Genomic DNA, 16,336 nt, shown 5'->3' with positions numbered 1-16,336 from the left:
CCAGATCCACATTTCCTCATGTTGAGCGGCAAGCCAAGTCTATTTTCACTTCCAATCCATCTGGTGTGAGATCCCCTCTATGTCGCGTCTATATGGAGCTGAAAAAATATCCCCTTTATAGATGAAAAACACATCAAAGATGGACACCACCTAACTTCATTTAATTGGATGCTGCCAATCTGAATTACATGGTGTCAGTCTTTTCCTGTCACCGGAGGCTCGAGGCCTGCAGGAAGTGTAAAAGTATGAAACACAGACTGGTTTGTCTGTATTCCAGCTCGACCCACATGGGACATATGGCAAATTCTTTTGGGAGAGAGTGACAGCAGTCTCTCAACCAGAAAGACATGCTTGAGAGGAGAAGAAGAGCAGGAACACGGGGAGGAAGACAGACTTAATTAACTTTAAGATTAGACACTGTTTTCAATGGAGCTGTTGAGTGCTCACGGGTTCCTCTGAAGGGGCAAGCACTTAGGGGGAAAAAAAGATAAAGAAAGTGAAGAGCTATGAGTAAATATAAATGGGGAAGGAAGGAAACATGGAGGGTGTATGGAGAGAGGGTGTGTGCACAGAATAGGAGAAAGATGGAGAAGCAGGCAATGTTAATGAGGTCACTTATTTCCTGATAAGTAACAAATTAAGATTAAGAGTGTCAAATGAAAATGTAGGGAGAGAGAGAGTAAAAAGATATAAGGAGAGAAACATGGTGAGTTAGAGAGCGAAGGCGAGGGAGCATGCAAGGTTTTCAAGCGTGTAAGAAATAGCCAAGACTCCACCGTGCACACTCTTGAATGACAACACAGGTTTAGCAAAAATAACTTTGGCTGGGTTCAGTAAAATGTTATGCACAAATGGGCATGAGTGCCCACGTCTATACACTCATCCACTCTATTTGTGTTTATTCAAAAACTATGAATAAAATATGATGAGGGCCGATGGAAAACCCTTCGAGCGTTCATACATGTCTGTGCTTTAGGGAAAAGAGCACTCGACGAATTGCGTCAGTACAGTATGTACAAGGGCAGGCGCGCACATGTGCAACTGTGTATATGTGTGTGCGTTCACATCAAACAGTGGGGTGTTGATTGGTTTGTCATTGCAGGCTGAATGTGTGTGTGTATGTGCTAGAGAGTTTGTTTGTGTATATGCCTGCATCCATTTGATTTCAGTAGGGTTCCCTGTGCAATCTCCACAGAGTGACACGGCTGATGATGGCTGTGCTGCTTTGATTTGTTTCATACACCCGGGTTTCCGTCGCCTCCTCCACTACCGTGCAGCAATTTACTTAGCTGTCAGGAAATGGGGAATCACCCATCTGTGCTTCTGTGTAACATCCACACACTCCAGGTAAAAACTGCATCTCTTTAAGCCTAAAGCAGTGGAAAATAGTTTCCCCGAAACAGGTCAGCAGGAACGTACAGAGAAAAAAAAAAATGTGACATTTAATTTGCTCAATTAGAGCGCAACGTACAAGCACTTAGAGGCAGACATAAGCACAAAATAGATTTGAAATGGCAGCTACTTTGCATCTCTTCAACCTGATGACCCTTCCAGAACTACAGTATATCAAGAGGCTGCAGACAAAACCAAACACACAATCATACGCTATCACTTTACTTTAACCCCTGACCCCATTTGGTATTCATGAGCAGTATATAAACAGCTGAAAAATGGCTTATGATACACTATAATGGAGCTGTAAGCAGATATAAGACACTGATATCTTAACATATATAACTGTGCCTATGAAGACATATTATATAATTATAACTGTTGTAAAATATTGTCATTCATGATCTGTTTATACGCGAACTTTACTGTAGTTGTTGACAAATTAATACATTCAACACTATCTGCTTTCAACTACATTATAATGTGTTAGAAACCATTTATCAAATATGTATATGCCGCGATAAATGCTAAATGGAGGGTATATGTATGAATGAAATACAGATATTGTGATTTAGACAACTCACACCTTTTTGATGTATATAAGAACATCAACATGTTGTGGAAATCTACCACCACCCACCACCCACCCACAAGGACACACAAATACACACTAACACCTGGCCCACCCCCAGCTAGCCTCGGGGCAGTGGTATATTCCAACACTATTGGCCTTCATGTGTTGTCATAGTTACGGCGTTGAGAGTTTCTCCTATAGAAACTCATTACAATAATTCGCAAGCGAGAAAAAAATAATCATATCCTGTTCTCTGCCCTCCACCTTTGACCCATTTTAAATGTTTTCTTTTCACTTCTCTCCCCGCTCTGCTTTCCCATGACCTGCTGCCCCCTGGTCTCCCTCACCGTCTACCTGCATGCTGATTCCCTCTCTGATGATCAACGAAAATACACCCCCTTTTGAAGAGAGCAGTGTTTGTGTGACAGGAGAGGAGAGAGTGTGTGGGGGAGTCACACTAAGAGTGCATGTCAAACTCTGTGTTAGTGTTGTGTGGAGGATGCAGTCTGTAACAGTGGGCTTGGGATGCTCTGCATCCACCCCCCTGTTTGTGTCCTTGTGAGTGTGTGTGTTACATTACAGTAAAGGTTGTACTCCAAAACACTGATTGGATGATTCATCCAGCAAATGGGGGTCTGTCAGTGTGTCTTTGTGCATGAATGTGTTTATTCACACATTTAATGGACTATACAGTAAAGAAAGTAGGTGAGTTGGCAAATACAGGGATGCTGGACAGACACAGTGAGAAATACTGTATATAGACACCAAAATTATCTTTGTGACTCCATGATCCAGACAGTGCTGCACACTCACACTACTGAGACTAAAAGTTAAATAATTTGCAAAATTACACTAGTAATTACATTAAGTGAGGTAACTTAACGTTAAAATGTTGACAGACCTATGATTTTGAGAGTTATGTTGAGGGCTTTCTGAATTTGCTCTCTTGATATTTCTCTGACAATCAAGTCATTAAACTGCATAATGGCACATCTACATTGGCTTCAACCCTGTTTGCTACTTGACTCCAGGCACACTTTAACATATCAACAGGATTGAGGATGCAAGTGTGGAAATGGAATATAAAATGATATTTTAGCAGCTTATGGTCTTATTTTTCCGAAGAAACGAAAACAATTCAGAAGCTCTACTGCAGTTTTTATAATCACTGAGCCATTATCACATCTTACCATGTAACTTGACCTGAGAACTGTTTGAGGCTGCTTTTATAAAAGTAAAGTAGCGTTCTTTTGTATTTAGCACATTGCCTTTATTCTTTTTCAATTTTAACAAGCCCAGCTACGCTACTGCCAACATCAAAGCTTATGCACAATGACTCCCTCAGTTCTTAAAAACATAACAAGGAAAAAAAGCCCTACTATTGCAATATCTAGGTAATAAAATATGCCATTTCAAATATCTCATGCAGACTTGTTCATCTTTTTGGAGAGTCTGTAATTCAGAAAAGTAATATTGCTACGCAATTAGGTTAAAAACCTGCATTATCCCCAACTCAGGAGAGCACCCACTGTGAAGTCAATTTAATGTATTTAGCTGCACACAGTCTTCTATTACTCACTGTACTCTCCCCTTTTTCTCCCCCCGTGTACTATGAGATACATTTCACCAGGTAACATGTCATTATCATATATTGAGCCCTATTATTTCTTTCCTGAGCTTAAAGAATAAGAAAAAGTCATCAATCTTATGGGCACATTTACATTGACATTTTAATTTACTTAACATTTAGCTTTAGGGCTAATACAAAAATTTGAATTTTCTTACATTTGAATTAACATTTATTTTGTCCAATTATTAAAAACAGCGTATGTTAAAGTGATGAAATACAAAAATTAAGTAGTGTCAATGTTTAGTCAACAGTAATAAATTAATTGACCAATTGGATAAATTGCCCCAAAACATGTGGTTATTTCCTTAAACAAAAGTACGCTATAAATGAACTAGAAAAGACCAGTAATACAAAAAAGAAACAGACAGGAAGAACCGAATAGTTTAAGGAGGGAAGAACACCTGTGAAGTTATGCAAATAGAGGAGCAGTCGGCAGCTTATACACTGATACTAACAGATGGACGGTGGATAGAAATAAACACATGGCCTCAGGGAAGGAGAGACGGACGGAGAGGAAAAGATAGAGGGATAAATAGAAAGAGAGAGACAGAACTAGAGAGCGCTATAGTGGTACAAAGAGAAAATGAGAGCGAGAGAGAGAGTGGGAGGACATGGCACACTGAAAGGTGGGACCTTCATTATGCAATGAGGACAGACAGGGGAATAACATGCACACACACAACCCCCTATGCTCTTGTTTGCACGCCTACACACCCTAAACACACAGAAGCACAGATGCGGGCTAATTCAAGGAGGATTGCCCAAATTACACAAATGGCAAAATTTCTCTCGCAAATGACAGCATGCTCTCTAATCTGCTGACCTTTGAACGAGGCAAAGGACAGCGCCAAGGGGAAAGATAGCGAGAGAGAGAGAGAGAGGAAGAGAGGGAGGAAATGTACTGACCATGATTCCTGTGAGCAGACAGACTCCTTTTCCACAGTAAGTGTGAGGAACCATATCTCCATAGCCGATGGACAAGAAGGTGATGGAGATAAGCCACATGGCTCCCAGGAAGTTACTGGTCACATCCTGGGCATCATGATACCTAAAGGAAACACCGTCCGTGTTCAGAGGATAAAGTCAGTCAAGAGTAAAATACATAAATAAAAAATAAAAAACAACATCATTGGCCAACTGGTCCTGTCTGCAAATGTGGGCGTCAAACCTCAAACATGTGACCTTTCTTTTTTGCCTGAAAGAGAACACAACACATAAACAGCAGCTCTTGCTGCCGTCAATCCTGCAAGCCTGTGCACAAGACTGTTGCCATAGCAACCAAATTTGGTGCAGATCTGACACAAAGTTGTTTTCACAAAAACTATAAACGTAAAGTTCAGCCTTGAATGTTGGCGATGTGGACATTTGCTCTGAGCACTCTATTTCCAAGCCTAAAGAGACTCTCTAAATTCACAAATTTTCACCATGTTTAAAGCAGTTTCATTGAATCTGATTTTTCCTTTGATAATTTGGTTTGGAGAGGAAATGCCAATTAAACTTGGATGTAAACCAAACAAAGGCCTCCCAGCAGCTGGGCTATGTTGCATCTAATCAAGCTAATTAACCAGCTGACATTTTTTCCATATTTCCCTGATTATCTCTAAAAGCCTTTAAACTGGCAAAAGGGATGGTCACTTTTTGATTTCCACTTGATGTTACATCAATAATAATACATCATTCATAAAATCTGATTATCAATCTTTAATGTAGGCACACAATTGGATATCCCGTTGGAAAACGGTAATAGCAGTGAGACAATTATGTCAATAGCTGTTTCATATTTGAGCATCTGCCTTCTACTTTCATATAATGTCCCAAAAAAACTTTGAGAACATAAAAATGTTCTGTAAGATTTCAGTTTAACCCCCTGTTTTGCACCTATTACCAGTGAATAAACAATTATCAAACCATTAACAACACATTATCATATAGTTGTGTTCGTTTTTCAGTTTTCATTATTGTATGTCAACAACTATTATTCCATCCGTGATGTAATTTGTAAATGTAACCAAATGATGAGTCAATGATTAAATATATGTACACAGTAGTAATTATGATATACGATGCATTTGTTTCTTATAGTTATTTATGAAATGTATTAATTAAGTATTTTCATGAATAAATGTCGTTTCCCTCTCAATGACAACTGAGCAAACATCCTCCATTTATGAAGATGCATCTGAAAGGCCTGAGAGAAATGTAGGGAATGGACTTTATTATTTTAATATAGATACCACTCTTATATTTATCTTTTAGCTATAAAGCCACAGTCCAGCAGCTGGTTAGCTTAGCGGCTAGCATTAAGAATTGTACCCTGGCTTTTTAAAAAAGGGTAACAAAATCCTCTCATCACCACTGTTTCCAGTCTTTATGCTAAGCTAAGCTAATTACCTGCTGGCTGCTTATCTTGCACTTTTATTCCCCAAAATGTCAATCAAACTATTCCTTTGATTTTGTCAAACTATTATGTCCAAGGTCAAAAATGAACCTTTAAACTCAATATGTTCTGAACAAATTCATAAACAGTCTTAAACTGGCCTGTGAATTACTTTTTTATATGTGTATAAACAGTTTAAAATTTGAATGTAATACCATACTGTAAGGATTTGTTCATGTGCATTTGTTTATCATATCATATAGTGTACTGTGATTCTGGCTATGTTATACTATGTTATCAATCATTCATTCATATATATATAATTATACTACAGTCATTAATAGGATAAGTTATAGTTGTCATAGTGTGCTAAATAATGAAGTGTTGCCTTTCAGGACACAATTATATTGTGGATTTATGAGACAAAATGGACAAAGGATGTAATGACTCCATCGCCTGGATTAAATTAAGTGTACAACTGGCGAGAAAGCCTCATAAACTGAAGTCTAAAGACGGCTCATGTTGCACACATGTCCCAGATTATATTTCCTGCCAATTTAATTTAATTTCTCAGTTGAATTCCCCGTCCACTCACGTTCCGTCAGTCTGTCACTCCATCTTTAGCACACACACACACACATGTTGAAAAACACAACAAATCGAATTCAACTAGCCTCAGCACTGACCTCTCGCACACTCGTACGGTCCAGGCAGCGATGATCCACAGAGAGATGCTGAAGACCAGCAGCACCGTCCCGGGGCATATAGTCATGAGGGTTTTCATTACAAACCTGGTGTTAAAATGCACCTGCAATACACACACAAACACACACACACACACACACACACACACACACACACACACACACACACACACACACACACACACACACACACACACACACACACACACACACACACACACACACACACACACACACACACACACACACACACACAAAATGGGTCAACTCATGGGTTAGTTTTGCGTAGCTCTGAATCCTCATCCTGTTCACCGTTTCCCACCTAGACTTGGTGTTTTACTAATTAGTCTTCTGAGTAGCTTTTGATAGCGGCAGCTCTCTGAGAATCTCAACTGTAATTGGAGTCAAGATCGGGGCTCGACCCTCTGACTCCGGTCAAGCTATACAGTGTCTCTGAGTAATTGGCCTATTTCAGTGTAGTTTTTATCCGTGGCTCATTTGTCATCAACATCTGGCAGATGGATGATCTGAGAGCAACGTTTGAGCCCTGGAAGGGTTAAGCAGCTGATAAATCGGTCACACGCTCCTGCAGATTCCTCCTCTACAACATCAGGAGGATTCGCCCCTTCCTCACTGACGGGACGGCGCAGGTGCTCATCCAGGCTCTGGTCATCTCCCGCCTGGACTACTGCAACTCACTACTTGCCGGAGCCCCGGCGTCGGCCATCAGACCTCTGGAGCTTGTCCAGAAAGCTGCAGCACGTCTGGTGTTCAATCGCCCCAAGTTCTCCCACACAACTTCCCTTCTCCGTTCTCGACACTGGCTCCCTGTAAGAGCTCGCATCCAGTTTAAGACTCTGGTGCTAGCCTACAGGGCAGTGAAAGGAACAGCTCCTTCCTATCTCCAGGCCTTGGTCAAGCCCTACACCCCCGCCCGACCACTTCGCTCTGCTGCCTCAGGGCGATTGGTTGCCCCGTCGCTCAGAGGTCCCTGCGGCCGATCGACCTCACAGCTTTTTTCTGTCCTGGCCCCACAGTGGTGGAATGAACTCCCCACTGACGTCAGGACAGCAGAGTCGCTGCTCATCTTTCGGCGCAGGCTGAAAACTCACCTCTTCATGAAGTACTACCCTGAGCCTTCCTCGTAGCACTTATTGCATTCGTATTAGTTTGTTGCACTTATTGTATTCGTATCAGTACGCTGCACTTATTGTATTCGTATTATTCCTGTTCTATTTTTTTATTTTGTTGTATAGTATGTGTATTTATTGTCTGTGTCTGTGTAGTTGAGCTGCTGCAACACTTGAATTTCCCCCATGGGGATCAATAAAGGAATATAATAATAATAATTAGTTTGTAGCACTTATTGTATTCGTATTAGTTTGTTGCAATTATTGTTTTCGTAGTAATTTGCTTTCCTTGGTTTATGCTTTTAGATGCTTGTTTAAGAAAGGAGATGCACTTATGACTTCTGGTGACTAGTAGTTCTCTTGAATACCTATGTTGAATACACTTATTGTAAGTCGCTTTGGATAAAAGCGTCTGCTAAATGACTGTAATGTAATGTAATAAATGAGTTGCTGTGTTCGAGCTGCATTTCAGTGGCAGATTCACCTCCTCCACATCACTGTAACCTGCGGGTCAGAGTTGTGCCATCACAGATACACTCACAACCCGCTAAATTACTCATCTAAAAATCTACTCCATCTCTCCCGCCGTCCTCCTCTCCTCCTCCGTTTTGTACTTTGCATATTTCCACCACACGCTACATCCCTTCTTCCTGATTTTACAATAATGTGTTTATCGTTTGAAGTCGTTACAAACGTGGCGACAATCATTTATTGCACGGCTTGCGCACATTTCTCCGCACTGGTATTGCAATCTCATTCGAGTCCTTGTCATGCTCCATTTGAACCGTACGCAATATCTTGTTCTCATTTCATGCTCCCATCTCACATTGTATTATGAAAAGATCCACCACAGCTTACATCTAAGTCTCCATCTCCAGTGATAACAATGGAGAGGAAGGGCATTTGAACTGGTAGATGAAAAGAAACAGGTTGACGGGAAGGACTGAGCAGAAGGAAGGCCTTGATAGTTAGAGAGATAGAGGCAACGAATGAAAGGGACAAGGTGGACACAGATTTCATTCCGATGAGAGAGCTCTTGACCTTAATACCTTTACAATAACAACAACCCCCCTCGCCTCTATCTCGCAAAAGCTTTGACAACCACACTTTTTTAACTGCACTGGGGACATACACACACCGACAAGCACAAAACCCTTCTGACCTTATTTAGGGCACCTATACTTCTGGAGGAGGCGTCTGTGAAGAGTTTGCTGTGCAGCAGCATGACTCTGGCGATGAGGTAGAGGCGCAGGAACATGGGCACGCTCAATACCATGTCCAGGTCAGCCTCGGCCTGCGACGGCGCGTATGAGAAGGCCAGCCGCGCCCGCCACTGAAACTTAAAGTCCCCTGGCACTGGATGCACCGCAGACACCAGCAGCTCCAGAGCGATCAGCAGAACCCTCTCCATCGTCATGGCGATGCGCCAGTCGTCGGCTCCGTTATCGATGACAAACAGCTGCGAGGACAGGAAGGACATGAGCAGAGTTACAAGAGGGAAGGAGTTACACTTATTTTTAACGCGCCACTGTGCAAACTTTTCATCGTGATCCTCTGCTGGCACAGTCCACTCATCAGTACAGCTGACTGATCTTTTGATTAAAGGAACAAGCAGCAATTTAGAGTAAATGTCTTTTTCCTGAGATGTAAAATACCATCCATCTAATCAGTAATCTATTCAGTCTCTACTCAGTGATTCGGCTCATTTTTATGTAACCTACAACTCCAAAATAAACTGAATTGAACTCTTACTAAAATAAAAGTCATCTAAGCTGCAAAACCTGCTGCTAATGATCGCAATCACAATTTAAAAACAAAAACAACACCACTATATTTCTCTCAGTGTCATGAGCACGTGCCTAACATCGTTACTTTAATTGGCGTTTTCTGTCCCTGTATGTATGTGTTTATTCCTAATTGCTTTGGTTACTCTTGATAATGTTGCCAAAGCTGTTGTTATAGGGAAGTGATAAGAGCAAGGTTTCATTACAGGGGCGATCCTCCTTATGGGGCTGACAGGAACTGGAGGGTGGGGGAGGAGATGTGGTTGATGAGGAGAGGCAGTGGAAAGAGATGGATGAAGAGCAGAGGAAATGAGGAGATAAAGATAGGAAGTCAGTAAATTTCAGGAAGTGCCAGTATTTTTGCCAGGGCAGTAGAATAATGAGGATTTCAACCTGTTTCTAGCACAGAGAAATTGTTTTTAAGGGATTTTCTGTAGACAAAACATAGTACCTCATATAAATAAAGAAGAATTTAACTTGATTGGTTTACATTGGAAACCGGATTCGATTTCGATTTAGCAGTGAAATTGCTATTATTAAAATAGAATTACATTTCTAGGTCTCAATTATTAATAAAAATGTTTTCACAGGAGGTTCTTGCAGTGGACAGAAAAGGTTAAAGAGAGAGCGAGGCACATCATCCTATAAAGAAAGGCCGGGGCGCAGTGAGAGAAACGAGGAACTCCCCTGCTGTAAATCAGCAGAGTTAACCAGATGCTGCTGCCTGGAGAAACAGCCGGTACTAACAATTGCTCTTTACCACATGATTCATCTCAAGGGCTTTTGGCCCACACAAACATTTATTTTGGATAACAAAAAACTACGATTACAGGTCAAACGTTAGAACAAGCGTGCATGGCGGCCAGCCGTTTTGTGTCATAGCCAACTGGTCGCTGTCAGCGGGGGAGGCGAACTGAAGCCCTGCCACTCCCTCACCCACCTTTGGATGCACACACCACATGTTTCATCTATTATCTTTATCTCGCTCAGCAGGAAGTGTTTCCCCTGTTCTGCTGTTGTAACACACGCAGTCAACATGTGTGCACACACATATGTAGCCTACGCACACGCCTGAGTCATTGTGTAAGCCTTCATTTGAACCAAGGGTCAAACGCTGCCTGTATTCTTTAATGATTTCAGTGAGCGTGCATGTGTGTGTCGGTTTGTGTGTTTGCGTGTACTGTACTTGTGTGTATTTGTGTATGCCTGAGTGAGTTTGAGAGAGAGTGTGCAGACCCAGCCTCGTCATGGTGACTGTTGCCAAGGCGACAACATCAAAGAGCAGCCAAGCTTAATTAGGATCCCCAGCGAGAGCGAGAGAGAGAGAGAGAGCGAGAGTAGGAGCAAGAGGGAGTCAAAAAGAGAGAAACGCAGTGAGAGAGACGAGGCAAGAAGAAAGAAAAGGGAGATATGGGGAGTAAGAGGGAGAGGTGTGTGACAGTGAGTGAAGAGGTACAGAGAGGAAAGCACAGACAGGTTGTCTAACACTTGCAAAGGTTTATATGTGTGTGTGTGTGTAGTCACATTTTGTGGACATTAACTAGTCGCTAGCCGTCAGATTGCAAGGACTGACGTCCTATTTGGGGACAAAATGCTGGTTCCCATGATGTAAGCCACTGAATTTAAGGGTTAAGACTTGTTTTATGGATAAAATTAGGTTTAGGATAGTAGTTATGGTAAGTCTAATGAAATTAATACAAGTCAACACAGTTTTCTCATAAGTGACAAAAACAAGTTTGTGTGTGTGCTTGTTTGAGCAGAGAGTAGGACACCAAAACTTGATGTATATTCATTCACACTTCAGAACATTGCTTTTTTTCTGCAAACCAGTCATTATTCATTTTTCTCTGTCTACCTCCCTGTTTTTCCTCCCTCACTCCCCGTCCTCCCTCTCTCTGAATGACATCTCTTCAAATCAAAACAGAGGTGATCCAGTTTCTTGCCACTGAAGGAAATGAGCGGCTCTCCCTTCCTCCTCCTTCCACCCATCGGTCCCCTCCTGTCCTGTCCTCCCTCGCGCTCCTGCTGTTGGTCTTTTCCTGGCTAAATCGCCATGAGGAAGGGATAAATAATTAAATTCCATTAGGAAAGTCATCTGTCAATGGGAGTGAGTGAGTGCCACTGGCCCTACATGACTAGGACAGAGGGAGGGAATGAGGGAGGAGGGGATGAGAAGAGGAAAAGTGTGTGCGTGTGTGCGTGCGTGTGTGTGTGTGAGGGAGTTCAAACAGAAAAACTGTCAACTTTATCATGGGAGAAAGGGGAGGAAGGTCAGGGAACAGCAAAGCTAAATAAACTGGGACATAAAGAACAAACCCACAGGGAAAATCTTCTGTTATTTTCTTAATTTTAACAAAACGTGGCATCACAGGGCAAAGGGCAAGGGACAGTGAAAGGCAACAGAAAGCGGACAAGACAGAAGAAGGGCAGAAACAGGAAGAGGAAAGACAAACATAAAGCAGGCCTCTGGGAGAGTATGGAGGCAAAAAAGGAAAAAGTATAAATGTGTGAATATGACGGCAGCAAAGATGGGCTGAGGTCTTTTCACGGGTGAGAAGACTCTCCACCTAAAGTGTCCCCTACTTCTACATCTGCAACCTGCCGGTTGGACTTGTCACCCCCCTATCTTTCCCCTCCAGCCTTCCTTCCATCCATCCACCCACCCATGCCTCGACCCCTTCCAGTGCCCTTGGCCATCGTATCTTGGTAATCGTGTCAAGTCCCCGATTGCAGATACCTCTCATCACGGAACCAGACGCAGCGCTGGCCAGACGCAGCGCTGGCCAGACTCTGCCAAGCCAGCAATTTTACACACATGCACACACACACATCACATGCATACACACATCCAGACGGCCCTGATGAGTGCAGCACAGACTCTCCAAAAAGAGGTAGATGTAGGCAAATCAGCCTCAAATCGGCATTTCAAAGGGGTGAAAAAAATAAAATAAACCTGAGTGTGGAATGGAGACGGCCCTAATCACTGAAGAACACGGTGACAGAGCGAACACTGAAAAGCTAGCACACATACTTTAACACACATAGTCACATGTCTGGTTAATTGTCTAGGTCCTACAGCATGGAAATTCCTGGAGCAGGCAGAAAATAACTGGGACACACTCAAGCAATAATTTCACACACCCAGATATACGTGAATATGCAGAGAGGGTAACACGCTTTCCTTGACTGTCATTGCAGCTCTGAGGGGAACACCCTCACGACTGTTTCTACACCGACAACAGAGGAAAGTGAAAAAGGAAGTGTTGGAAAGTGTGAGAGGTAGGCAAAGGTTCACTGTTTTGATGCGTGCAGGAGCGATGTTGCCTAGTTTTCAACTAGAAAGTCTAAAAATAGCAACTGGGAGAGAGTGAAGAAAGGATTCCACCAGTGGTGTCTTGAGACCAGGAATCTCCTTCACTCAGTGAAAATACAAAAAACAAACTGTTACTAAAAATGGCCAGAGGCTAGTAAGACAAAAATTGCATCTGATAACATTTCTTTGAAATGAGCGGGTGAAATGCTTCTTTCATGTCTACAGTCTAAGGAGGATGCTGGTTTATACCTCACTCTCGTTATCTATTCCATTACAGTTCCCTGGGCGGATGTACATTATGCAGAGTCTGCAGAACATGACATCATGAAATGTCTGTCCAAAGTATTAGATATCTCACGACTGCGGGTTCACTAAAGGAGACAATCCTTTTTTAGAAAACTAGTGCTCACTTTATTTTCCTAATACCATCTGCTTGCCTTGAGTGTCTGAGAGTGCCAAGCTGGTGTCTTCTTGATGAATGGACTGCTTCTAAAATCCTCTAAAAGTAACTGAATAACAAAGTTCACCAATGCTTAAAGTGCACTAATGGAATGGAGAAATATCTCTTTCTCACACACTCCCTGAGAGTTTCTATTTGATTAGTTTCAACAACAATTCAATTTTTGCCTTTCAAGTCTGAATTCCTTGCAAGTTTATGAGCAAAAATGAATCATTTCATTCAGGTTTTTGTTGTTGGAAGTGTGTGTGTGTGTGTCTGTGTCTGTGCCTGTGTCATTGTCTGTGTGTGTGTGTGTGTGTGTGTGTGTGTGTGTGTGTGTGTGTGTGTGTGTGTGTGTGTGTGTGTGTGTGTGTGTGTGTGTGTGTGTGTGTGTGTGAAGAAATAAAGAGAAGGCCACTGGTGAGCTGGCCGATTAGGGAGCACAAAAGACCAGCACATCCCACACATGAATGTGCATGCATGGACGTCCGGTGATGCTGCACTAAACACTATCTGCAGATAGTTTTTTAAGCAAACATTTAGCTTGATTTTAGCCGTATTCATAATTAATCTTTCCGATGAGCCAAAGGGCCACTTGGAATCTGTGGTTCATCATTACAGCTGTCTTTAGAGGGTTTTCTTGGCTCATCATAGACCAATGATATTTCAATCCTCAGACTCCATTATTCCTGACCAATCTCATTCACTCGGGTACAATGTTAACTCAAACTAATGGTGTGTGGTTTCACAGATTGGACAGTCAATCACAGCTCTCTCAAAATGTCTCCTGAGTTCATGGTGGTGATAACAATCTCTGCTCAAACTCTAATAATATCTGCACTATAATTGTCTCCATCTGTCATCAGTTGTCTAAACACAGTAATAAAGAGTCAGAGATGCAATCTTACAAAGAAGCAAACAAAGAGAAAACTCAAAAGGTAAAAAAATAAAATGAGCACATTCTTAAGTGCGAGATGAAACCATGATTACAAAATCACATGAAAAGGATTTATGTTGATGTTGCAGAGTTAAGGAGCTACTAGGAGCTAAAATTTCTGTAAGATGTTAACTTTGTCTTGCATATATTACACTTGGAAGAAAGTTATCCAATGTATTCCTAAAGTAGGTACAAAATGATTTATCACAGTCCAGCAGGAATATGGTATTGTTACCATGGTAACACTGTTCAATTTACTACAATCATGTCTGTAACGGCAATGTATTTTATCGTCAGTGTTTCTAGAGAATGGTTATCAAAATCTTATGTAGAGAAAATGGGTAGTGTATATACACAGTATGAAATGAATAAATATGACCTGAAAAATACAGCAATAATTAATGTACAACATAATCTATCTTGTCTGGTTAAAGTTTCTCTGTCTCAAAACCCTTGTGAATGTATATTTAAGGACAACATCTGATATATCTTAAAGAATACCCCACTAGTTTAGCATTGGACTCATACACTGTCACACTCATGATGGACAGTTTTAAAATAGGTTTAAAATCAGAGAGAATTAAAATTTTCATGCATATATATATATATATATATATATATATATATATATATATATAAAAACCGTGCACCCACATTACCCACAAGGCAACTTGACAGCCAACAGTTCAGAGGTTTGGATGTGTTAATGTAGCCTTGAGCCTCAAGCAGAGGTGAGGAGCTTGTCAGGGAGGTCTGGTAAACTCACTTCTAACACCACAGCCCACAGATTATTTGTTTGTTTTCAAACTTGTAGTCTTCAGAACCAACCGACGCTGATTAAAGTGACATCATCTGAGGCAGACTTCATGCAGCTCCCTCTGGAGCCACAAGAAGCTTGATACTTGTACCCATGTACTCCCCAACACCTGTTAACAGATGTTTATGTGTGTTTCCCTTTGAGGACAACATGAGTTCAGTTAAACCAGTGCAACTCATTGTTCTCTGAAGAAATCTTAATACAACCACTGATAAGAAAAAATCTTAAACTGCTTAATTCAACACACGTCTCAACCTGTAGATGTGTAGGAACAAACTGTTCTGTTAAGAACTGAAATGATTAATTTTAGACTGCTTCCAAGTGAAATGTCAGAAATGTTTCACTGAGCCAGAGCCAGTGGGGTCCGATGGCCACTTGCAGTCCAATCTTGTGCTTTTATGCAAATTGCACAGCAGAGCTGGAAATACCAGCTGACACACCAATATCCACCTAAACAGGCCCTTGATAATTGTACATTTTTGTCAAGGTCCAAGATATGATCAGGACAAAAACAGGCTTATTTCTCCCACGAGGTAAAGAAGAGAAAGTACATTCCTTTTCTTTTTTTGTGTTGTTGAATTATAAGCATTGTATTATTATGATCACTGATTATGAACATATGGAATAGCTGTAGGCTGATGATCAAAATGTAGATTTATTAAATAGTTGGAAGAATATATTTATTGTATTAATGAAGAAAATCCCTATTAGGAAACACTCTAATTCGTTTATCATAATTGTATTGAATAGAATTGTAAACACATTTATGTACCTCCGAAAATAGAAAGATAATATAGTAATGGGTCTTAGAACCATTTGTGCCACACCACTAATACAATCTGATAAATTGGTAATATGTGATGATGAGATGGTATTTCAGGGATAATGTATTTTTGTTACAGTCAGAACCCCAGCTGCATTTGGCACACGTTTAAGGAGGATTCTTGAGATTAGTTTGCTCAAAGAAGTATTTGAGAACAACCGAGAGAACATGACAGGCTTGATCAAATTTGGTAAGAATCAGAAGCCATCAAAGTAAAATGTTGAAACATGACTGATAACTGTGAAAATTTAACATTTGGGTATTTCAACAGCAAATATTTCACTGTCAAATATTAAGAGGATTTAGCAATGTGCTAATTTGTGTTTCACTGATTTAATCCAAAAATAGAGAAAACTAAAGAAAGTTAGAACAGACGATTTTTTATGTTCCAAGTTGTCATTTGTTTTAATTTTTGG

The 16,336-nt window shown here is 41.1% G+C and overlaps 1 protein-coding gene across 1 annotated transcript in view; it reads right to left on the bottom strand.

Moving 5' to 3' along the window:
- Positions 1-16,336, bottom strand: part of kcnn3 (potassium intermediate/small conductance calcium-activated channel, subfamily N, member 3) — a 45,714-nt gene that overhangs the window by 12,118 nt on the left and 17,260 nt on the right. The window contains exons 4-6 of the mRNA XM_054621310.1: positions 8,970-9,266; positions 6,660-6,781; positions 4,503-4,644 (exon numbers count right to left, since the gene is read on the bottom strand). Coding sequence (XP_054477285.1) covers positions 4,503-4,644; positions 6,660-6,781; positions 8,970-9,266 — 561 coding nt within the window. The remainder of the gene's footprint in view (positions 1-4,502; positions 4,645-6,659; positions 6,782-8,969; positions 9,267-16,336) is intronic.

This window comes from Anoplopoma fimbria, chromosome 20 (assembly GCF_027596085.1).
Source record: "Anoplopoma fimbria isolate UVic2021 breed Golden Eagle Sablefish chromosome 20, Afim_UVic_2022, whole genome shotgun sequence".
Lineage (NCBI taxonomy): Eukaryota > Metazoa > Chordata > Actinopteri > Perciformes > Anoplopomatidae > Anoplopoma > Anoplopoma fimbria.
Note: the sequence above shows the minus strand (reverse complement) of the source record. Positions and strands in the feature narration are given on the sequence as shown.